The following is a 25,177-nucleotide window of genomic DNA, read 5'->3' as shown; positions in this document are numbered from 1 at the left end:
CCCTGAAGGCCACAAGAGACTCTCGGATGACAAGAGCCATCCCACCTCCCCTGCCCTGGGGTCTCAGCTGGTGCCTTCAGGGCCCAGCCAGGTCTCAGTAATACATGCCAGGTCTGCCCCTTCCTCAGTGATCAAGTCACGTATGAGGGGGGCCTTGTTATTAATTGACCTGGCCCCTATGGATCTGCTGACCAGGACCTGGGTCTGAGCACAGAGGGCCGGAACACGCCACTGGTAACAAACACCGGGGGAGTCTTCCCCAAAGATGGCCCACCCTCTGGCTCCCACCATAGCATCCCTACCTGTCACCACCTCAATAATGTGCCCTGCCCTACAGCCCCCAGTGACTCCTAATCCACTGGTCCCCACTCCTGGACCTTGGGAGTCTCTGGCTCTAAGTAGGGCTCCCTCCTTTCATTCATACATCCTTACTCACAGTTACCCACAGGGCAATGGTAGGCCCTCCGGCGCACCAGCTTCCACTCTTGGCGCTGTCAGAGCCCAACCATCACCCTCCCATTCGCTATGCCCCCCCTCAAATTCTCTCACTGCTCAACAGGGGGGCATTCATTCATTCCTCACCCACCCCGTCTCTCACTTAGGGGCTGAGTGCTTTGTTTCACAATCACACACTCCCCGCCTCGTCTCTCACCCAGGGGAAGAGTCTCATTCACTCTGGAGGGGCCCTTGCAGCTTCCTGCCATCTTGGGGGCTGTTGGGGGGGATGGGCAAGTTATTCTTACACTTCCGACAACTCACCAGCAAGGTCTGCCACACCAAGGCCAACAGCCAGTCCACTTTCTTGAGGGCCAAGTCCACCCCCCAGGCCTGTAGTGTCAGTAGCCTGGTCCCCCAGGATCGGTCCGCCAATCCACCACACCACCGGTTCATTGTGCTGCCAGACTTCTCCATTGCAGCCCAAAACCCATCTCACCACAGCTTGCCAAGGCCCGTATTGCCAGGGTTCACATCGCTGGCCAGAAAGGGGTCAAAAGATGGTCCCAGAGAGCCCCAGGCCCACGAACCGATGCTACCCCAGGTCGCTCCACCAAGGCTCCCCGCGTGGCTGAGGTCCTCCAGAGTCCACCCCACTGCCGGCCTAGTCTGCTGCTGTGGCACTGGCCTAACCTGCTGCTGCACCGCCAGCCCACTTTGCCGCTGGCCCGGTCTGATGCCACGCTGCCTGCCACCCTGCGGGCCCGGCCTGCTGCTGTGCCGCTGGCCCGGTCTGCTGCCGCGTTGCCTGTCACACTGTCAGCCTGGTCTAGTGCCATGCTGCCGGCCTGGTCTGCTGCTGCGCTGCCGGTATGGTCCTCTGGGGCTTGCCGTCCTGTCAGGGCCCGAGTTCTCCACACTTCGCTGCTCTGGTCCACTCCATTCTGGGGCTCTCATTTTATCTACATAATTACCAGTGGTCACTTACAATAATGGGTAAATATAGAATATAATTTGCCAAGTAGATTACTACAGATTGATAACCTGTTCATTTGTAGTGTTTTGCTAGGTGGCAAGGAGGGCATGTTTAGCAGGAAAGCACCAGTAGCCAGTTGGTCCCAAGTAAACTGGGAAAGCAAGTGACAAAATCATTGGTAGTATTCTCCCATCCTAGCACTACACTCATGAACAGTGTGGGTGTGTTTTACCTCTCTGTGTTCATGAATATTAGTTCTGCATTTTGTATTTTAAAGTATTGGAGCCAATGGAATGAAAGCAGGATGTTACCTATGTCTTTTCAATTCATTAAGTAAGAAATGAAGTAAATCAGGAGGAAGGATGGATGGGCATAATGAAATAACTGAACCAAATATGGTAACAGAAAAACAAGTCAGAGTGTAACAACCTAAGTACCTGGCTGTATTTTCAACAATCAAAGGCCACATAGCATTGAAGTAGAAAGCAGGACTGAACCGGTGATAGCTCCTTTTTGAAAAATTTGTTTGCTGTTGGTATTGAAGACTGTTGGCCGATTGCTCTTAAGTCTTGCCAGTACTTTTGTATGAAGTAGACACATGGATGATGACCAAGTTATAATCAAAAGCCTTTATATAAAGGGTTGAACATATATAAGCAAGACAAAATGCAGAGGGAGATGAATATTGTGTTGAGGACAGATAATACATGATGAAAAATGTAACACAAGGAAATATTGCAGTTGATGCATTCGCAGGCTAAAAAAAATTGTGGTTTAAAAACAAATACAGCATCCTTGTTTCGTATAGTAGTATCAAAAGACTAAACAGCATTAACAGTCACCAACCTTGGCTGGAACAGTACTAAAAGAAGGAAGGTGGGGCATGTAGGACAGCAGTGAGAAAAGTGAGTCGCCCGAAATCAGAAAGTACATCTTGTGCTTTGATATATGGAAAGATATGAAAGTGAAGCAAGAATACATTTCCACCTGGGTTTCCCATTTTTTTTTCCACCAACAAACTGTTGAAGCGTTTTTGGATGAAGAATAGAATTAAAATAAATAAAACATTACTTTCTCAGGATGTTGACAAGGTACATTTATTCACATTAAGCTCATCTGATGACATGCAGGTTTCTTGCCAATAATATGGAAGTGGTTTATCACAATTTCAGCATTTTTTAAACTCCCCAGTATAACCTATAATCCTGAGATTTCTTAATGAAATGCAGATATTAACCATGTCTAACTTTGTTTAGTTTTTTGAAATCTAGGTCCACTAGGCACTATGAACAAATCAATGTAGTAGATGCCTATTAAGTTATCCTAGTTGTTGTTTATTCGTTTAGTCGCTTCCGACTCTTCGTGACTTCATGGACCAGCCCACGCCAGAGCTTCCTGTCGGTCGTCAACACCCCCAGCTCCCCCAGGGACGAGTCCGTCACCTCTAGAATATCATCCATCCATCTTGCCCTTGGTCGGCCCCTCTTCCTTTTGCCTTCCACTCTCCCTAGCATCAGCATCTTCTCCAGGGTGTCCTGTCTTCTCATTATGTGGCCAAAGTATTTCAGTTTTGCCTTTAATATCATTCCCTCAAGTGAGCAGTCTGGCTTTATTTCCTGGAGGATGGACTGGTTTGATCTTCTTGCAGTCCAAGGCACTCTCAGAATTTTCCTCCAACACCACAGTTCAAAAGCATCGATCGCTCAGCCTTCCTTATGGTCCAGCTCTCGCAGCCATATGTTACTAAGTTATCCTAGTACTTTGTTGCTTTTATTTAGGCAAGGTATGGGGAGCTTTAAGCCTGGCTCTTATGAGGAGCTTCGAATGGCAAGAGCCATAACTATAGGCAGCTAATCTGGAAAGTTGGCAGAAAAAATAGCGCCTCTTAATTAAACATCTTCAAGCAGGAAATAACTTATTCCTTAGATTGAACAATATATTCCGCCATTCAGAACTAAATTTAAATGCTTTTAAAATTACACAGGGAAACCATATCTATTACAGATAGCTTTATTCTTGTTAAACTTCCACCACACAGTTGATACCTTTTCATGAAGCAAAATAAAATGCTACCATTTATTTAAATATTTCTTAACAATATCATCTGTCTCTTGGGAAAATAAAGAAGTTATTTTAAATGTATTTTCTGCACAGCACTGATTTTGCTTATTAGACTTTTGTTTTAATTCTTCTAAGACTTTTACTTTCTGCTTGTTGAGCTCCTCTGACAAACTCTTCATCTCACTTGGAGTAAGGCTATTGGCTGGAAAACAAAACAATAAACTATGAAATGATGTGGTTTAATTTTTGTATCATCTTACCTTTTGAGAAGGAAAGGCTATTATCTAAAAAGAAACATGGTTGCAACTATAAACTAGATCCATAAACACATCTAGGTCATAATGTGGTTTGTTTCCTTTGGCTTAGCGTGTTGCATGAATCAACCTATTGACCCCATAGGGTACACCACCAACATATACTTTTTTTTCTTTTTGAGGTTTAATTTTACACCAATAATGCTCAATTTCCCAATAAGAAAAGGACAAAAAAACCCTCTTTCAACTGTGGCATCACCATGCTTCCCAGATATACTACAGCCTGCCCAACTCTCAGATGTCCTTGCTGGAAGTCTTGCTTAGTGTAATGTATGGATCAGGTCACTTTTTAAAAGTTGAGCAAAGATTTTCCACTGCAGAACAGTGATCTGCCAAGGAGAACTTTTCAATTGCCAATAATATATATGATCCCTTCTCTGTGTGAAAACAGTCTTAACAATAAAATGCTCCAAAGGCATCATTTGTTAGCATTGTATTCAAAAAAAATTCCCTCCAGTAAAGTCATCCCTAAGTCTTGCTCAACATACCTTTAGCATTCTGCATTGTTTCAGAGATTGTTCGCCTGAGAGCTTGATCAGCTTGATGTAGAATACTGGCTGCACATATAGCCCGATCCATCTCCTAGCCAAGAGCAACCAAGATTGTTTTAATAAGAGTTACTGATCCTTGGTCCACCATAGGTATCCAGAATTCTCCCATATTGTTAGCTATTTCAATGCATCAAAATCCAGTCTTCCAAACTAAAAGTCACTGGGAAGTAGTAAAGACTTTGTATGAAGTTGTGAACACTCACATGAACCCTAAGTAGATTCCCCATATGGACCCTCATAAAAGGTTCTTCTACTCCTTATTTAGTAAAACAATACTGCAAAAAGAAAAGAAAAACCTAAAGCTTTAAAGGATTTATTTAGAATGGTGTCAACTCATCCTTTGAAGCAAACGTATCAGCAAGATGAGGCTTCAAGGCTTTTTCTTTTGATTAATGACAACTAGATCAAATTATGATTTTGGATGTTAATTTATAGAGGAAACTACTGGTTGATCAGACCTTACAGATGGGTTTGCAGATTGCACTAAGCCAGTGCTTCCCAAACCTTTTCCTTTATTGCCCCAAACCACCTATCAGAAAGCCCTTCTTACCCCATGTAGGTAAAACACTTTAAGTCAATTTAATGGGTTCATGTGTCATTACCCAAAGAAAAACTTTTACCCAATTTTGGGTAACTTACCCAGGTTTGAGAAGCACTGTGCTAAACTGTAATCTATGGTCTGCAAACAACAAGCAACCATTTGCTTTTTCTGGTTTATTGTAGAGCACGACATGTGAACCAGATCTAAACATATTTGGCTATGCAAGATGGGAATTTTAAATCTCTCCATGGATCAGAGAAAAAGGAATGTATATCAAGGATCTACCAGTTACATCTAGCCTTACTAACCAGAAATCTGTATCTAGCCTCATTAACCATAAATTATTTATACTGATCTGCAAGAAAATAACAGTTCAGCAAAGGAACATTTGTTTCTTTCCAACCAGAAAGTGACCAGTGCCTGCTTCTATAGGAAGAACTAACAACAGAGATTACTTTGTATTCCCACAACACTGGTAACCACCTGGTTAGTTTCTGAAAATTACTCACCTTCCCTACCAAGCTTTGACATACTCCCCAAAGCATGTTTGTGGAATTCCAATTGTGGAATTGAGAAGATTCTACGGGGGGAGGGATTTCATTTGCACCGAGGGTTTTTAGTTCGAATTTGGAACGCTTTCATCATTCTCAGCTTTCTTTGTGATTCCTACTTATGAGTCTGATGGTGTTTTAGAATAGGCAACCATTACAGTCAGTTGCTGTCATAGATCATCCACTTCATTCTTGATCATACATGCTCTTTCTGCTTCACCATCTTTACATTTTTTGGCTCAGTGAACACACAGTGTTCACATCAAGACAGTCATTACCATAAACAACCTGCACTTGGCAAATAATGTCAATTGGAAAGACTCCTTCAGCAGTCAAAGATTCAGTCACAATGCATTCCTTACAGCACACTGATATTCACTGCAAGCTTCCATTTCACGAACAATGTGTTAGCCTTACGAGGTAGTCCAGAAAAGCAGCACAACCAGAAGTATCAGCTCTATCTTTATTGTAAGGTTACATTAACAGAATCCTGCAAGTCTGAAAGTACCCCTCCCATCCCTCATTTTTAATCTCCCAAAACTAGAGGGTCCCTTCTGAGACACTTTCACCACCCATTTTCCTTCAGACTCAAATTTTGTTTTATCAGACCATTGTCTAGGCTGGCTGTGGGTCTTCCTCCTGTCTCACAAGGTTATTCCCACGTACCATTACATAATACAACATTTTCTCACAGCAACTTTCCATCAACTGAAGTGAAAGAAAAGATGCTAAAGAACACATCAGAATATCTAGTGCATCAGTCCTGCCATCTGTCTGCAACTTGTAACATTGGAGGCATTACTTTTCATTTAACCCTCATATCAACGTTAGTAGTGCTAAGTAGGATTTGTTTTTGCTTTTCAGAATACAGGGTCTTTAAGCCAAAGTTCAGCCTTCAAGACTGCAAAACTGCTGATGCATTGTATAAAAAGTCAAGCTGACAGCTTGGAGAACTTCAAATTTTGCATTAAAAACTTCAAAAATGGAAAACAATTTTTAAGCAATGAGATGAGATGTACTAAGAGCCTTCTGAGTTGTAATCATTGTTCTTCCTATTCTACTCAGCTTTTGGGAGCAGAAATTGAATATTAAATGAGAGTTATATTTTTATGTAAATAAGGTTTGGCTCCCATAGGGTGTACAATCTGTGGCCCTCCAAAGCCCCTCCATAAGTTGAAAAAACTTGTGACAAAAAAAGCATGAATATTAACTACAATATAATTAAAATGTAGTTTTGCATCTATCCCATTTCACCTGCTTCTGAGGTGTCAAAGGCCAGTTGCAATCCTCCATTTTAGAAAAACATTGGACACTCCTGTGGTAACACAATGGATAACTTTCCAGCTCTCTTGTTTATTTTTATCCACAATGTCATGGGCCAAACGTGTTTTGGCGTCCTATATATAGCAAAACTCCTAAACTCGTTACCCAGAGAATCCAAAGTACCTTCATTTCTGTATTCTCTTCCATGGGTTTTACTGGATTTTCCAAAGCAGAAGATAACAAATTAAACACCTGAAGACTGAAAAAAGATTATAAAATTAAACTGCAAATGCACATATACGAATGACTAGCAACTTGCTCAAGGACAAAGTCTGAGATCAATGGGGTCAATAACATCCACCTAAAAAGCTAGACACTGAAAAGTTCAGCATACAAAATGCAATTCAGTACAAATGAGTATGGGTTTCTCTTCAATTAGGAGCCATCTCCCCATTTTGCATCTTCCAAAAGTGACTTGTACCAGGATATATGAGACACTCACAGGTTTTCCTCCTCATAAGTTCTGCAAGCAAGAATTCTACACACAGAGAATGCCCAGACACCACCATTATAAAAAAATGTAAATAATGGCTTCAATGAGACAACATACTTATCTTCTAATGAAAATCCAGCACTCTTCAGAATAAGGCTATTTTGCTCCCACATGTATTTCTTTGGATTTGGACATTCTAGTTTTCCTGCCATTGCAAATATGGTTTCTTCAGGTAACGGCTGTTTTCTCTGACAATTTCTCTCTAAACAAACTTCAACCTGACAATCGAGGAACAATTGGCAAAAGCCCAACGAATCTAGAAAATAAAATATGTATCAAAAGCAGTCTTTTAAAACTCATTGCAGTTAGACCATGTTTGTAACATACATAATCTTTACAGAAATTAAACAATGGGTTAAGGGACAATTGAGTATTTATTAAATGTAATCATACAAAGATCCCTGCTTAGCTATTTAAACAATTTTTCCAGGTTGATTCTTTTGTCAATATGCAGAAAGTAGAATTTTAAAATGCATATATGCATTAGATCAAGGTTTCTCAACCTTGGCCACTTTAAGATGTCTAGACTTCAACTCCCAGAATTCCCCAGCCAGCTATGCTAGCTGGGGAATTCTGGGAGTTGAAGTCCACCTATCTTAAAATTGCCAAGGTTGAGAAACACTGCATTAGATAAAATACTTTGTATTAAAAATATTTTTAGAAAACTGAAGATACAGAACAGGACTACAGGGTGATCAGTTTTCCCCTTCTGAGTGGGTGGGTTCCATCTTCAAATGAGAAAAGCCTCCTGTCAGTCCCTAAGGCCACTTTGTTCCAATAAAAGAGGAAAAATCATGCTAGTTGCTGGCCAGGGAATTTGCTCAGCAGATTCTAAAACCTTCCAAACTCTCTGACATACCCCAGACCAGCACTTTATCTACAGCAGTCCCGGAGCTGGTTTAGATATATTTCCTTTCCACTGGCTTCAGTGAGAAGGGATTTTTTTTAAAAAATAGAGGTGATTTATAAAAGCTGTAATTCCTCACTTTTATCCTGTCAGAAACAACCCTGCAAGATACAGCATACCTTGGAAGTCTCCTCCCTCCACCCCCACTAATAAATGGCAATTGCCTAAACCCAGTCTCAAGAGGAAGCAGAATGGTTAGATCTTGCAAAACAAAAAGAGGGGTTGCCTGGATAGGCATGTGTGTTGAAGGAGTTCCTTTTAACAATCATCAGTATTTGTATTAATGTGAAAAACAGAACAGGAGCCAAGTCAGCTGAACACTGGTAAAACTGAATCCCTGTCTCCTCTAAATAAGCAGATTGTTCTTTGGTGCATTATGTATGGTTTATTGTTCTTTATTTTTTAAAACGTAAGCCACCCAGAGTCATCTGGAGTTGGATGGCCTCTAAATTTAATAAAAGAAATCAATACTGAATAATCAGTCTAACTTGAAGATTTCCAGAGTGTAGATTTTTGAGGTCATTGTATTCCTGTCCAGAAAAAGTTGCAGATGGCACACCAACCTTAGCTGGAAAGGTCTGCTACATGTCCTTCCAGGGACAGCTGGACCAATGAGCACCATAGCCTGACAACCTCAGCATTCAGGAAGAGTGCCATTTCATCAGGAACAGCTAGAGTACCCATTTACACAGAGGAACCCCCAACCAATAATCTCTCTTTGTTGCATGCTGATCCACCAATGAGCTTTTATACCAATGACCAACTGGAAATAAAGGCAAGAACGAAATACTGCTACGGGTGGTTGCAGTAATTTGATATTCTATCTCTTAGAGATGTATGGCCCTCTTCCAGCCAAGGTCATCCATCAGGATGAGAAAAGCCATTTCGATACCCAACCCCTCAGACTTATGAGTATATCAAAAACAACAACAATTCACAAAAGCTGCGCAAAAATAGATAGTGGCATCTATTGTATCATGAATGACTGCCCACTAATGTTGTTCTGGTACAGGTGTTCTATGCAGCACTTTACTGATTTGTAGGACAGCACATGAGATGTAACTGAGAAGTTCAACCCTGCTCACCAAGAAAGAATCCCTTTAACTACAACAGCTCACCATATGGTTTGCGTTGCTGAGTCATAAGGTTGAATCACTGGTGTAAAATATAAAATCAAACTTACACTGGCGAGCTAACTGGTACACTTCATATCTCATGCTCCGATAATAAAAGTTGTCATCTAAAATAAAATATATTGGCCTGACTGGAATGAAATCTATTAAATATTGACAAGATGCAGAGTCTTCTGTTCCTGCAGATATTAATCCTTGCTCCATCAAACAGGAGACAAAACTTTTCCACATTGTTTCAGTTCTGTTTGGAGGAGGAAAGTAATGGCATCCTTTAATAAGAGCCTGAAGGAAGTGTTCAAGATACAATAATAATTCATGCCGGTATGATCTCCAATGGAAAATCTATAAAGTAAGAAGACAATTGTTCATGGTTAGATTACAAGGCTTTGGCTGCAATCTGGAGCTATCAACAGAAACATACGCACTATTATTTGCCTCAGTGTAAAATGGACATCTGTCTTCTTCATATTTTAGGTCACTGGCATTTTTTTCTGTCTAGCCATCTCATTCTTGTTTAATTTAAACCCCCCCCCCCCATATTTTGACAGAAAACTCCATTTCACCATAACAGTACTGCTACATGTCTTTCCAGAAGGACCACCCAACTCTTGTTTCACCCAACTTCTTGTTTCTGGAATAGATTTGCAGCTAATCCTCTGAAAATTTGTATCCACAATTTGAACAGTAATTATTTGGTCTGTGCAAAGCATTCAAAGGGGCATTTTGCAAAGCACACAGACCTGAAGAAAGTGCCCTTCCTCAAAGCAGAGAAGCAGCTGCATCCTCCTGAAGACTCAGCTCAGTTGCTTTGAAGGCTTTTTCATACTGTCTCCATGTGCATGTGTATTCAAAGAAAACATGTCTGCTGGGACAGGCAGTGGAGGTGTGCATGCACAGAATTGCAGAAAGCAGCTCAACTGAGGAGTATGCAGTTGCTTTAATGCTTTGAGGAAGGATGTTTTGCTCAAGCCCACACCCCTTCAAATTTTTTTGTACAGCCCTTGTAACTATGCTAGCCTCCTGCACCAAACCTCATCATGCCTTTAAAACTTGAAGCAGGAGTTAGTAACTTTGGGGAAGCCACCAAATAGCTTTTGGGGAGTATGGCGGGTAATGTCATATTGCAGAGGCACAGATGTATTGATTTGCAAAAAGAAAAAGAATTAACATGAATATTCACCAGTTATAGACTTACAGTCTTTCATGTATGTTTGTATCTTTCTGTACAGCTAATTTATAAGTCAGCTTACTAACTTTAAAGGAAAAAAAAACAAATGGAAGAGTAAACATATAGTATCAGTACTATATCAGCAGACCAAATTCATTCATACTGATTTTCTGTTCTGCCTCAAACTTGGTGGGTATTGTTTTGGTTTTATGCAATAGATTTATTGTATTTGACATAAATAGCAACTGCAACATGCTGGCAAACTGCAACACTGATTTTTGATTGCAAGCTGCATTATGACATTAGAGGCACATTGGACTGCTGAAAATAGATTCAATATAGTGATCTACAGGAAGTGCAAAGAAAGTACTGTATACGGTCTGTGAACTCCCCCTTGCCCCCATCTTAAAGACAAGACATACGATATTACTTTCAATTATGGAAAAGGGGCACAAGAAAATATTCCACAAAAGCTTACATGGCAATGTTTTATGGCACTGTAAAACTCTTACTTCTCTCAATATATTAATATAACTCTCCTAATGGTAACACAGTATCAGCTATGTTAAAACTAACCTGCCTAACGTTATGCATTTTATTCACACACCCATTTTTCACTCCCCAAAAGTAATCATATAAAAATACTATAGAAATTTAACATCATGCTGATGATTAATATAAACATTACAATTAAAGAACAAAACAGTAAGATTCAGAAACAGAGCTATTTCTAGTAGCTCATTTCTGTATGCTTTAAAAATGCAGGCTAGCATTGACATTCACGTTATTAAGCATACAGATGTGTTTTAAAAGATCTACTTATTTTTAATTATTTTTACTGAAAATGTTAATAAAATATTCTATTAATGTAACAGAATAACATTAATAACAAACTAATTGCTAGGAAAATAACGTCACAGAAAATGTGAATTAGAACTTTAAAATGACATTTTATTAAAGTACAGAATTTAATTAATTAGTGATAAACTAACATGCTCCCATCATACACAAATTATATTAGCAAATTTAGGACAGCATATACTCAAGATAAGCCTCACAGTTCATTTTAAAAGAAAAAAGGAAAAAATATTGAATTACCTAAAGTCAATACGATATCTGAAAATGGAAAATGCCCCAGCACAGTGACTATGACATCAAGAGAGGTGTGTGTGTGTGTATACACACACACACACACCTAATGCCTTCAACCACTACACCAAACTGGCTCTCAGCATCAAGATGACTAGCTGGGATTTATTTAGCTCCAGTGTTCTTTCATAGCTTGCTATTTGTTGTTGATCACCTTATCGAATTTGCATTAGAACAACTTGCAGCGAAGCAGAGAACTTTCACTGACCAAAGTCTTCTAACTGCCCAAAGTCTCCTGAAGTGCATAGCCATTATACCTTTGAATGAATGAAGTCTGCTGCATCTCTTGCCTTGTTCTTACCTCCATTTGGCTGAATGCTTCCAAAGGAATGAGACGGTCATAAGTGAGAAGAATGCAGGACCATCCTTTGCGCTTTCTCAAGGAGGAACTCAATGCTTGGGCTGTCCTAGTTTTACCTGCTGCTGGTAAACCACAAAGCACACACAGCCCCAGCTGATGTCTTCTGGCATTCTCTTGTTCCATGGTTACCCCTCTGATGGAACAGCCATTCTATGATAGACGACTCATAATAAATAACACAGAAACTTGGGTTGTTACTGTTGCAGAGAATTGGCAGGAGCACACAAAACAGTGTTTCTCAACCTTGGCAATTTGAAGATGCTGCTGATGCTGCCTGAGGAGTTCTGGGAATTGAAGTTCACATGTCTTCAAGTTGCCAAGGTTGAGAAACACTGACATAAAAACATGTAAGCACATGCATAAGCCAGAAAGGAGGGCAAATGTTATATTTAAAAGGCAAACATTATGATCTATTTTTTAAAAACCAACATTTTGCTATTTTAATTTCATCATTTTTATAAGTGTTGGGAAAAAAATCAGTATTAAAGTGTAATTTAAGTTTACCATACTGATAGTTCAATAATCCACAGAAATTTTTAAAATTAAAATAATTTAAATAAAAGGAAGTTAACATAAGATGGACATTACTGCCACCTACTGATATTACCTATAAATGAAAAAAAAAACATTCTCAGTAATACTTAAATTATTGTGAATTAAAAACAGTGCTGAATGAAAAGCACAAATTTGAAAAAAAGATCTTATCTTTGATTCCACAACCGTATAACCTGCAGTCCTGAACATTTCATTTTGTTTTATATTGGTACTAAAGGTGACTCTTGATAATTTTATGGGGTGGATAGTTACACTTGCTTTCTGTTCCCATTAGGAAATGCAGAAGTAGCAATCTTATACCTTTTTAGTAAAATAGCAAATGTATATCCAATAATATCTACCATCGTAATCTATTTTGTTTTCAGGTATAACAGACTAGCCACTATTTAAAAACAACAACAACCTGTAAGCCATTTGTAATCCCATCTAGCTGTAAAAAAAGAAAAGAAAGAAATCATAGCCACATTCAAAGCATTGTCTTTAATCTATATAGAAACTATTCACAAAACAGAGTTCAGCATATCTAAATATTCCAAATGGACAAGAATAAAATTCACACATCCAGTTAGGGAAGAAGAAACAGCAATCATACATAAGGGCATTTAATGCCATTTACTCCCAGAAAAATCTATTTGGCGTAGCTGAAGACCATTATTAATTACTATTATCATTATTATTATTGCTATTTAGAAAGAATTGTTCCCACAAATTACAAACGACCTACACATAAAACTACCACGGTGGGAATAAATGCCCTGGATTATTTTGCAGGACCGTGCACCCCTCCGCGCTTTGGCCTCAGCATCTTCGCCTCCCGCCCCGGATTTTCAGAGCCCCCCAGCAATGCTGTGAGCGCCTTGGTTCCAACCACTCGCTGAACTAAGCCAGTGAAAAATGAGGCAGTTGCTGTTGCACACAGGCTACGCTTGTTAAGTGTTAAGCCTGGTTCCAGGGGCGGGTCGTGCGTGATTTGGCCCATTTGGTTAGTTTAAGCAACACACTCTGCAAACTCAGAAAACGGGTCGCCTGAATCCAGCCAGTGTTTAGTCTTCCCTTTGCCACTTACCTTCTCTCCCAGCCTTGTTTATCGACTTGCCGACGATTCTTTCTCTGCGTTCGCCTCGCCAGCAGTTACCCCTTTTCCCCAGTCAAGAAACAGCTGTCCGCGCCGATGTTCCCTCGTCTGAGTTTAGAAGCCAGAGCGTCTACCAGCGACACTCTATCTTCTGAAAGGTAGGAGACTCTATTATCTGTTCACTAAAGTCCTGGCGAGTGCACGCGTTGACTTCTGGGAGTTGAAGTCCGCGCATCTTAAAGTGGCCAAGGTTGAGATGCCTGCTCTAGGGTGTGAAATCATAGCCCCAAGTAATGCAGGAAAATTACACAGCGAAATGTTCCAGTGAGTCAGAAGAAGTCTTACGCGAATCGACGGAAAATATACATCGCGTATATCGCATCTATCGTGGGGAAAACAACAACTATGTAGAACTCGGTTCCGAAACACCTTTCCTGCTTTCGCGAGTTAAGCACCTCGGTGTCCTTGCACGATAAAAACAAAGAAAGGCGTTTTCAGGCATTGTGTTGCTGTGTTTCTAATCTATTCTAAACATTTGAAAGACGAAGGGATTTCCCTGTGCCTGTCTCTGATTCCCACCTGTAGTATGTATACCGCTACACTAAACTACGGTTTCCTTTCCAGTTAACAGAAGGAACTGAGTCAGTATATTGTGTTAAATCAATGATTATGCCTTCATAAATTTGGATAATAAATGGTTAGAATTCATGGCAAAAGATTATCCTTTAATTCAGAGTAGCTGAGCTCAGCTTGAACGAGACTTCTCTTAGTGTCATGTATGGATTACATTCATAGTCAATTCGTGATGACTGCTGAAATATATTTAAAAGGAATTCTATGTGCAGAGTTCCAGCGAGATTCCTGGGGTTTTTAAAAAACGGGATGTACACCTCCAATGTTGTTATGGATCTTAGTTGATGAGGGATAGCTTCTAATTGCATTATTGGATTTGAATAGTTTGAAACCAAAACGAATTTGTGACCGGGCCTCCTGTAAACTATATTCAGCAGGAGCTGCAAGACAAATATGCCTTTAATTCCTTAAACTCTATCTTCCCATTCCTTTCGTGGAAGAAATGTATCTTCAAGCTTAATGACTAAAGGCTGGAAGAAGAGAAAGATCAGGAATCAAGAACAGCTTTCACCTTTTGCAAATTGCTACTTTTTTTTTCAGCTGTCAAAATTATCAGATCAAAACCCTTGGTTAGTGACAACTTGTTCAGCGATCATTCTGAGTTATGACGGGGCTGAATGAGTGGTCCTTAGGATTGGTCCTTGAAGTTGTGGCCGTCACAGCACCCCTGCAGTCACATGATCATGATTCGGGCACTTGGCAACTTGCTCACACTTAATGATGGTTGCAGCAGCCCGCGGTCACGTGATTGCCATTTGTGGGAAGCAATGGGGAAGCTAGCAGGGAAGGTCACAAGTTACTCCCATAAGTTGCTCCCAATGTTTTTTCTCCCAGGAAACCCTGCTATGGAGGACCAGCTCCCAGCATACCCCCTCGCCCGGCTGCACTTGTGCCAGGCTACAGCGCCCACCCCCCATCTGCCTGCACTCTGTGGTATTCACCCACATGCCGGGATTGCCTTCGCTAAGCAGTGCATTCATTTATTGTCCTGTTCAGGCCATGCACCAAACCAGTTCTCAATAAAACTCTTTATTAAGAACTATTTACAAGCAGTAAGTCCTTAGAATAATGAGACTGGAATAATCAAGATGAAACAATATAGCAAAGCCACTCTAGGGTTTAGCTGGAAGGAAGACTGGAACCACTTGGGACACGAGTATTGGAGATAGCAGATATCGAACTGGGATCGATCTGGAACAACACGACAATGGAAGGCTGGCCCGAGAGACCTGGAGACAAGGCCATGAGCAACAAACAGGAATACACTGAATATTGGGCACGGAACTCGAACTCAGGACAAGGCTGGACTCAGCTGGAATCACTGGGCTAGACTGGATCTCTACAGGAAGTGAACTGGAGCAAGGCTTGGAACCTGGCATGGGGCTGGACTCAGCTGGAAGCCCTGGACTCGGCTGGATTCGTTGGGCAGGAGACTTGAAGCAAGGCATGGGACTAGGAAGTAGGCTGGACTTGGCTGGAAGCCCCAGACTCGGCTGGATTCGTTGGGCAGGAGACTTGAAGCAAGGCATGGAATTAGGAAGTAGGCTGGACTCGGCTGGAAGCCCCAGACTCGGCTGGATTCGTTGGGCAGGAGACTTGAAGCAAGGCATGGGACTAGGAATTAGGCTGGACTCGGCTGGAAGCCCCAGACTCGGCTGGATTCGTTGGGCAGGAGACTTGAAGCAAGGCATGGGACTAGGAAGTAGGCTGGACTTGGCTGGAAGCCCCAGACTCGGCTGGATTCGTTGGGCAGGAGACTTGAAGCAAGGCATGGGACTAGGAAGTAGGCTGGACTTGGCTGGAAGCCCCAGACTCGGCTGGATTCGTTGGGCAGGAGACTTGAAGCAAGGCATGGGACTAGGAATTAGGCTGGACTCGGCTGGAAGCCCCAGACTCGGCTGGATTTGTTGGGCAGGAGACTTGAAGCAAGACTTGGAACTAGGAATTGGATTGGGTTCAGCTGGAAGCACTGTGTGTGCCACAAACTCAGATCCTGAACAAGGTGAACGACAATTCCCAAATTCTGCAGGGGTTTGTGACAAGCGGTTACAAGTTGATGACGGACGGTGGCGCAGAAGACCCTCGGCTTGGTTATACGGCTGAAACGGTAGCTCTCCAAGCTGGATGCCAGGCGCTGGCTGCCAGGCTTGGGCAATGCCGATTCCTCCAGTGCAGTGGGTGTGAAGATCTCTCTCTCAGAAATCAAGCTGGTTGCTGCTTCCTCTTTTGAGTTCAGACACCACTGAAGCTGGTAAGGAGTCTTCTTCTGCAGCTGCAGGTCCTGAGGAGCGCTTGTCTGTGGCAGCTCACTGTCTGTGCTGCTGCCTTTTATCCCGTTCCTTGGTGTGCTTGGAGTCTCTTGCAGCCAATCGGGCTGCCTTTTCCTCCATGCGCTTTTCAGCTCATCTCTGGCACACGCTGATTGGTGTTTTCAAATCCCCCTCCGGATCTCGCCCAATCAGTGTCGTAGGTTCTTCCTGCTCTGCTGGGTCATGCTGGAGTTTCGTTTCTTCAACTCCAGCACAATACGTTTCCAATTCCTCTTGACTTGGAAAGAGAAACCGAATCCGAGTCAGAGGCAGGCCTGGTCCTGACATTTATGACCGCATCACTTAGCAACAAAAATTCCAGACCCAATTACCATAGTTAAGTGATGACTACCTGTAATTCATTTACAGATAACCACTAGATGGTACTAATGGTTATCTTATTGCACCCTTTTATTTCTTAAAATATTTTAACAAAATTTTACTAGAATATGTATTATTAAAAGTATTGTTCCATTTCATTGAAAAAAAAAAGTGAAGAAGTTTACAAATGCAATAAAAATCAGAATAAAAACACTTAGTTGGCAAAAAAGTTAAGGACTATAGGCCAAATTAAAAAGGGAAATTCTTTTTTTAAAAAAGCATATCAACTACAGATAGTCCTCGGTTATCAGTACCAACTGGGACCAGAATTTGTCACTAAACAACACAGTAATAAAGCATGATGTCACATGACTATGCTGCTTATTAAATTGCTGGCACTTCTGGTTGCTGTTGTTAAGCGAATCAGGTTGTTAAGCAAGGATGTCACATGGTCACCATTTGCAACCTCCTGCTGGCTTCCCCACTGACTTAGTTTGTAGGAAGCCAGCAAAGAAGGTTGCAAATGGCAATCATGTGACAGTGGGACACTGTGGTGGCTGGAACTTCGAGGACCAGTCATAAGTACCACTCAGAGCCGTCATAAGTTTGAACAATCACTGAACAAGAGGTCACTAAGCAGGATCACTTGTATACCATACATTATTTATTGTGCAATCATGTTGAAAGTAATATTGTAAAAGAATTAAACTCTGTTACTGATTTTTCCTGTGTTATTGAAATATCAGATTTTAAAAAAATATGCCATTTATATATCAAGTTATTTTATTTTATATTTTTACAAAATGGTTCACAACATTTGCCACTTTAATAGAAATTGTGCAACTTATTTTCTACCATTAAATTACAGAAATGATTTGTGCAAAACTGCAAATTACATTATATGTGTAAAAAGCGTAGAGGTGTAATGGCACCATTTTGATTGATTACAGGAAATTGACAATTTTGAAGTATTCTATAGTCTCTAAAACACATATTGATATAATTTTTCAGACAATGTAAACAGTAAAAATCATTCTAATGTCTAAATATTGGCATTTGCATCCAGCATAATACTATCGTTTTATTCATCAACACAATTATATTACCAAAAGTTAGATGTTAAAAACTTTTCAAAAACTTTGTAAAACAACTCTGAACAGAATTTCATGTATGCCTAGAAGTGGAAAGAGGTTGTTACGTAAGCTACTAAATATGAGAAATGGGTGTACATTAAATTTGGTGGACCGTATGTGTTAGTCTTGGCTTACAGATTTGAACTGGTTATTCATAATATGTGCCTCCTAAACCATATACTGTATTAGAGAACATAATTAAACACTTTCCCCAATTTTTGAATTTTCAAATGCATTATTTATTTAAGCTGCAGTTATGATGTAAGTGACTTTAAACAAAGGCTGTAACACTGTAGGGATACATTTGTAAGGAAACAAATTATTTTTTTCCTCACCAGAAAACAGTACTCTTTAATCAAATATTTGGTATAATGAATCCATGCAGAAGTGTCATATTACATTTCTGCCAAAATTACCATCAGAGTTGTCAGAAATGTGGCACTGTTGCACTTCAATGCATTTGAAAAATGCTGCAAATAATTACTGTTATGAACCTGAAATGATCTGACATGCTTAATGAGCCCAGTCAATTGTGGTTCATTCATTAAATCATAGTTAAGAAAATATGTATAACTGTCATGTTTTGCCATGTAGTTGGCCTTTTGTCTCATGTTTATACAATATTAACATGAATATCAAAATGAACAGATAAAGCTATTAAGAATTCATAACTTTCACAGATTTATAATGTGAAAACAGAAGTATCATCCATTTCAGCGTCAGAAGAAAACATTTAAAATATATTTTCGTTTTACCTGGGAACTTGAAAGAATCTTTAGAAATATCTTACAAGAACATGTTGTTTAAACACTTAACGATAGTGTGACTCATCCTCAAATCTTCCTGTGCAGTTGTGAGCAGTAGACATATGGATCAACAATGGTGTACCAATGGCTGTCAAGTGACATTTGTAGATTTTAGGCAATACAAATCAACTTCTGATCTTTGCTCAAACAGATAACACTAGCCCTTCCCTCACTGACTGATTTATTTTTGTAATCAGTCTTGTGCTTCACTCATTCACTTCATTATACTCCATTCACATTATTTCTTTATATATAAACCAACTGACTACAAAGAAGCAATTGTACATTTTAAAAAATCAGAGCATTTGTTGGTATAATTGGTAAATCTGTCACCAATGTAAGAGCAGCAGTTTCCCCCCATTTTACCTGGATCATTGTACATGAAGTGAGTGTGTGACAGATTTTACTATTTTAACTCCCAGTCATGATCTTAAGTGGCATGGTACCGTCTCCCCACTAACCTCAATGGTTTGTTTTTTGTAATGATAATAATATTTATTTAATTTTATTTATTTATTTGATTTATCTAGCCACCCATCTCAACAAGTGAGGAGTGAGGAGTGAGGAAGGGAGGAATCTCATTGGGACCACAGCCAGAGGAGGAAAGTCAAAACCACCTCTTCTCCCAATAAGAATTGCACATACATGTCCTACTTTTTATAAGTTTGACATGGTTTTTGATCACATTTACTACAACATCTAGATTGGCCCTATGTTAGGGTAAAAGGCTTTATCTTCATTGGTATGAGACCAATAATGCTTATAAAAGCAGTATCCTGTGGTCTAATAATTAAGGCAGCATTTTTTTCCTATCTAATGATTTGGTGGGGCAGGTGGCTTTAAAGTAAATCTTTAATTGAAAATTTAGTCCTGTTTTAGAAATTAAACTGAGGTCTTCATTTGTATATTTCTAAAAATAATACTTATAATACATTTCATTGACACAATATTGTCATATTTTTTCCTAGTATCATACAGTACATTTGTTTACAATTCTTCATGATGAAGTAGAGAAAACAGGTTTTTGTGGAATTGGTGGTCGTAAAGGCGGTCTTTGTGAAATTGGTGGACGTAAAGGTCTTTGTGAAATTGGTGGTCGTAAAGGAGGTCCTTGTGAAATTGGTGGTCGTAAAGGAGGTCCTTGTGAAATTGGTGGTCGTAAAGGAGGTCCTAGTGGAGATGGGACAAATTGATTGTGTACTGGTGGCCTAAAAGAGGGAGAGGAAAACAGTATCTGGATGAGGATTTTGGTAGATGCTAGTTATTTATGCATATTCTCTTTTGAATCAATACTAGTTGCAAAATAAAAAAAAATCTAAGCCTTTTGTAATTACAGGTAGTCTTAAAATCTAGCATTGTGAATCACTTGTGAAATACTAGAAAGGAAGATTTCCATTTGAACTTCTCAACAGTCTCAAACAAATGAGAAGTGGCATTATGAAGTGCCTGTAAAGCCACATTATTGCAGTTATTTTTTATACCTTTAGGCAGACACAAATGTTTTTTTATCCTTATCAGTTTTATCTGCTATTAATGTAGAACATTCCCCATTCTCACATTTATTGGGCCACACTAAAATGTTTTTTTCCTTATTCAAAATATTGTTTAAAATAATGTAAACCAGGTTTTCATAACCTGATGCCTTCCAAGTATGTGTGAGAATAATCCTCATCTACTTCAATTACCATAATCAGTGGAGATGATGGAAAATGTAAATATAGATACTGAGATGATATTAAATCCAAGTTAGAAGATCTACACTGATTGCTACTTTCTTTCTATGCACAATTCAAGGTGATGATTGAAATGTCACAGCTCTAAACAGTTTAGGATTTGATTTTCTGAAAGGCCACCCATGAGTATGTGCATGTATGCAGGGATATCACATGTGTCACAAGGTCACTGCACAAATGATGCAAATGACATCATTGTGGCTTATATTGGATGCCTGTGAGACTTGGATTGAATGTTCAGAGCAGAAGAGAAACCTTTTTGCATAGGATCTGTTTGTCAGGCGTGCAGGACAAGGCCTTCCCCTAATGGCACTCACAAATTATGGACTGTACTTGCTCAAGAATTGAGCTAGACCTTCACTTTCTCTACCTTCAGAAAATTAACAGTGATTTATCAATACATCTCAAGGGAACCAGACTGTGAAAAGCTGACATAAGCACTTTGAACAGTGGCTAACCAATGTTTTACAAGACATATTTTTTCTGTCCAGAAAATAAATAGCAGCTTTCTGGAGAAACAGGAGACATGGCAACAGGTAAACTGTGTTCTGCAGTCATACTGCAGAATACAACATCCGCTGAAGGAGAATGAAAATTATAGGGAGAAAAGGTGGTGGTGAAGGGAAACTTGTAATGGGGAGGAGACAAAAAAGAAAAGCTGCACTGCAGTTTTGGTAGTGGGTAGGAGAATGACGCTTCCAAACAGAAGGTTCTGGCTGCTCCAGCTCTAATTTTCTGAATATATCCACTTTAATGCCCTTATGCTGACTGTACAATAAAATAAAAACCCTGAAGAGAAAGATTGAAGGGCCGTGAACTGACAGCCAATCAGAGTCAGCTATTCTCACAAGGGTCTCAATACATTAGTTCAGTGATTAGCCAGCAACTGAGTTCAAAGCAAAGGCCAACTGCTCCTGTGCAATGCTTGTGGCCTGTAAATGGAGATCCCAAGTTGCAAAAGAACTAAGCACCAAAGTGCAAGGAAACTGTGATCTGATGTGACCACATGCACCCAGCAATACACTGAATGAACTGGGAAGCAGGTAGGAATTTGTTCTGCTAGTTGAGCTAAGCCTTCATCTACAGCAGTGTTTCTCAACCTTGACCACCTGAAGATGTGTGGACTTCAACTCCCAGAATTCCCCAGCCAGCATGCTGGCTGGGGAATTCTGGGAGCTGAAGTCCACACATCTTCAAGTGGTCAAGGTTGAGAAACTATCTACAAGTTGCCTTAAGCAATTTCTTACTTCAGTTATTGAAATAAAACCTACCTAAAATATTGTGTAGGACATGAATGCAGTGCCTTCACATGGCTAGAGCATATGAATGAATGAATGAATGAATTATTATTTATTCAGTGCAGTTTTACCTCACCTTTTCTGTGGTTGAGTGGAGACACTGGATTTAGGCCTCCCAGTCCTTAACCACTACACTTCAGCACATGGGAGAAGTGTGCTTGTTCCTAGGAACAGTTTGAGCTTAATGGATGAAAAGAGAAAGTACGTGTGGTTGCTACAGCCCGGCTGAACACCAGCTTCCATTTCTAGCCATTACTCTCATGTGGCTGCAATAAATTGCTTCAGAGAATGTGATCCTGGCCCACAGGTGAAAAAAATTCTCCACCTCCAGTTTTTAAGATGCTCCGTATCTGTACTTACAGCCACATCTATGGTTCTGCTGAAAAGTTGTATCAAAAAGTACAAACCTTGGAGTTGGAAAGTGAGATATCGTAAAGACTCCCGAATCTGAAGTGGCAGGCTGAGAAAGGAAAATGAATATGTATATGAGAAAAGGAATTATGTTTATGTTTACAATCCAGCAAAATACTGTTGTAATATAACTGATCTAAATTCTGCAAACTGAACTTGTGAATGGAAAATAATTAATTAAAAGCATAAATAAATAAATGAATAAATAAATGCACAGGAGATATTTTGTACTAGAAGAACTTCACTGGTGGAAAATACTAAAAAAGAGAGATTATGATTGAAAATATATTCTTACCCGCCTTCTATTGGTTGCCTGTAGTGGATTTGGTTCACTTGGAGTATTATTCTGTTTTGCGGGTGGTAGTCTTCTTTGCTGTGCATTTTCAGTCCTTAGAGAGCAATTGAAACGAATAGTTAAAATTACATAAACATAACCTCCTCACCTTGCAGGATCCTCAAATCAGCAAATATTATCAGACATAGCTAAAAAACAAGAAGAGAAACTTCCAGAGAAAAAGTTTTGCTAAAAGCCACTGTGGAAGCAGAGAGAGTGCTTAACAATGTACTTGAAGGAGGAAAATCACTGATAAGACACACAGAGCTGTCTTCATGCTATTCCCAATAACTGTGAAGAGGGTGGGTTTTGCTAATCAACCAATTCCTGCTTGAGAAATGCTGTATAAGGTATACCAGAATGGGTGCAGATGACATATGTAACCAACTTGATAAAAGTGCTTGCTTGCATGTAAATTTTGTCCTCTCCTGAAACAGAACATTCTGGGAAGACAGAAATTAAGCAGCTCAAAGCATTTTTCAGCTGTTGGTTGGTTTCTGATTAATTGGAAAAAGGAAGTTAAGCAGATTCCCCAACTAGCTATCAGACTGAGTTTGGTTCTGGTACAATTTTAGAACATTACAGTTTTTAAGCAACTATATTCAAGTTTTGGCTTCAGGTTTCTTTTTGTTTATTTTAATGTCAGGAATTTCCCAGCTAGTAAATGTGAAAGTAGACAACACCCTTTAGACACACAGAGATAGACACATAGAGATAAACCAGATTTACACACCATTCAAAAGAGACAATAAAAAAACCAAGAAAGAAACGAAAAGACTAGAACATACCCTCTCCAGCAGCCTACACCTGGATAAGCAGGGATTAACACCAGACAAACCATCAGGCAGAAAACCATAGTCCAATCAGGGAACAACCAAGGAGAAAACCACACCCCCACCAACACAGACAGGGCAAGCTACTGAGTATAAACAGGGAGCAAACCCCACACTCACTAGAATTGAGGATGTTACCTACTTAGGTAATGAAACATCTGCAAGCAAACAACCAAGCTCAGAGAGCACCAAGGACTCTACAACTCCACAATCTTTAAGAAAGATTCAGGCAAACAGATTCAGAGAAGGCCATGACGATGATCAAGGAACTAGAATCTAGAAAAGTTTAGTCTTCAGAAAAGACAACTGAAGAAAGTTATGATAGCACTCTTCAAATCTTGAAAGATGTAGTGTAGAAGAAGGGCCAGACATTTTCTCTATCACCCCAGAGTGAGCAGCATGGAATAATGGATTTAAATTACAGAAAAGCAGATTCCAATTGACTGTCAGAAAAAGCTTCCTAACAATAAGAGCAATTTGACTATGGAAAGTACCAAGAGGGTTGGTAGGCTTCTCTTCAATAGCAAGAGAGCCATCGATTGAAAATGTTTGGACTGAGGTTACTTCACCAAGCGGGCTAGTAGTGGGACTGGATTCAGTGCCCTAAATAATCTCTTCCAAATCTATGAATCTGCCCCAGGAGCCCCTTATCTAGTTGGTTTTCATAAATAACTGGTATGATAAGCCTAGCTAGTCCAGAATTGAAAAATCTAAATGGATCAGGGGAAAACAAAGCAAAGAGCTGCTTTAGTGGGAAGTACTAGCAATAGCATAGAATGCTCTTTAAGAAAAAAAAAATATCAGCAAATGCATTTTTCTACTGAAATGATCATGGTACATATTAGAGGGAATGATAATTTGTAGAGTCAGTAACAAAATCAGGATCTGAGAAAGACTGACCATTCCTGGAGAACTACCCAATCCAGGCAGTGTCCTCCTCCTGCTCAGTACTAGAGGTTACTCCCTAATATTTTCTAAGAATGATTGGCATTTTTCTTTGAAGTCTGAAAAGGCAAAGCATTACATTGCAAGCTACTAGGTGGGTCTTGTAGATCAACTGGGCTCTGATAAAGGGCAATCAATTGCCTAAATATGGTGAATTTCAGATTTAGGAAAATAACATCTCTTTCCTATATCTCCTATCTGGACAAAGTTTAATTTAAAACCTTGAATAGAACTTGCTTCTTTGGGTTGCCAATAAAACCAGGATAAAAATCATCAATAGGATTGTATTATTTTTCCAGGTCTCCATCTGCTTTTCTATGCTCCACTCCCACCCTTCCTTAAATTCTCTTACAAACCTTGCTCCCATTGTCATCTATAGATAAGCATGTAAGGGTATCATTTCAAAAGGCTTTCGCCGTTCCACACTTCATTTTTGTTTAGTTAGTGGGTTCCAGTGAATTCAGTGAAGTTTATTTTTGAATGGCTTGCACTGCAATGTTCACATTTGTCTTTTAAGGTCACTAGGACTACAAATGGTATCTCTATTTTTATTGTGAATTTTTGACATAACCTTGCCATAGATGTGTTCCATTCTCTATAGTATCAATTGCAAGTATTTCATACCTGTTGTGTCTTCTATGTTTTCTGCAGAGGCGTCTTTTAATCGCTTTCCTCTTGACAATTGCAATTGCAAGTAGTATTAATATAGGCAACACAAGTAAAAAAAATATCAGAAGGCCATCTCGAAGAGATGTATCTAAGAAAGAAAATAAGTATTATATGATTTGTTTTTAAATGTAGAATTTGGACAGTGATGCTACAAGAAGG

General features: G+C 39.8%; 2 protein-coding genes across 2 annotated transcripts in view; both read right to left on the bottom strand.

Annotated features, from left to right (window-relative positions):
• Positions 1-3,405: 3,405 nt before the first annotated feature.
• On the bottom strand, positions 3,406-13,958 carry PSTK (phosphoseryl-tRNA kinase). Its single transcript, XM_063307297.1, has 7 exons — positions 13,585-13,958; positions 11,904-12,113; positions 9,336-9,627; positions 7,303-7,501; positions 6,876-6,951; positions 4,275-4,368; positions 3,406-3,674 (listed from the first exon to the last, which is right to left on the bottom strand). The coding sequence occupies exons 2-7, from the start codon at positions 12,084-12,086 to the stop codon at positions 3,481-3,483; spliced, it is 1,038 nt and encodes a 345-aa protein (XP_063163367.1). The 5' UTR covers positions 12,087-12,113; positions 13,585-13,958; the 3' UTR covers positions 3,406-3,480.
• Positions 13,959-17,629: 3,671 nt separating this feature from the next.
• LOC134500169 (disintegrin and metalloproteinase domain-containing protein 9-like) overlaps positions 17,630-25,177 on the bottom strand; it is a 30,873-nt gene continuing 23,325 nt past the window's right edge. The window contains exons 19-22 of the mRNA XM_063307305.1: positions 24,974-25,106; positions 22,533-22,626; positions 22,234-22,286; positions 17,630-20,003 (exon numbers count right to left, since the gene is read on the bottom strand). Coding sequence (XP_063163375.1) covers positions 19,793-20,003; positions 22,234-22,286; positions 22,533-22,626; positions 24,974-25,106 — 491 coding nt within the window. The 3' untranslated portion in view covers positions 17,630-19,792. The remainder of the gene's footprint in view (positions 20,004-22,233; positions 22,287-22,532; positions 22,627-24,973; positions 25,107-25,177) is intronic.

This window comes from Candoia aspera, chromosome 6, assembly GCF_035149785.1.
Source record: "Candoia aspera isolate rCanAsp1 chromosome 6, rCanAsp1.hap2, whole genome shotgun sequence".
NCBI lineage: Eukaryota > Metazoa > Chordata > Lepidosauria > Squamata > Boidae > Candoia > Candoia aspera.
The sequence above is the reverse complement of the archived record's forward strand: the minus strand, read 5'-3'. Positions and strand labels throughout refer to the sequence as shown.

What these genes read in the sequence shown, in the direction of transcription:
- PSTK (XM_063307297.1), bottom strand. Translation starts at nt 12,086, where the DNA reads ATGGAACAAGAGAATGCCAGAAGACATCAGCTGGGGCTGTGTGTGCTT. An exon ending in AAGCATTCAGCCAAATGGAG is followed by an intron (nt 9,628 to 11,903) that starts GTAAGAACAAGG and finishes CTTACTTTATAG; the next exon opens with ATTTTCCATTGGAGATCATA. An exon ending in GGATTTTCATTAGAAGATAA is followed by an intron (nt 6,952 to 7,302) that starts GTATGTTGTCTC and finishes ATCTTTTTTCAG; the next exon opens with TCTTCAGGTGTTTAATTTGT.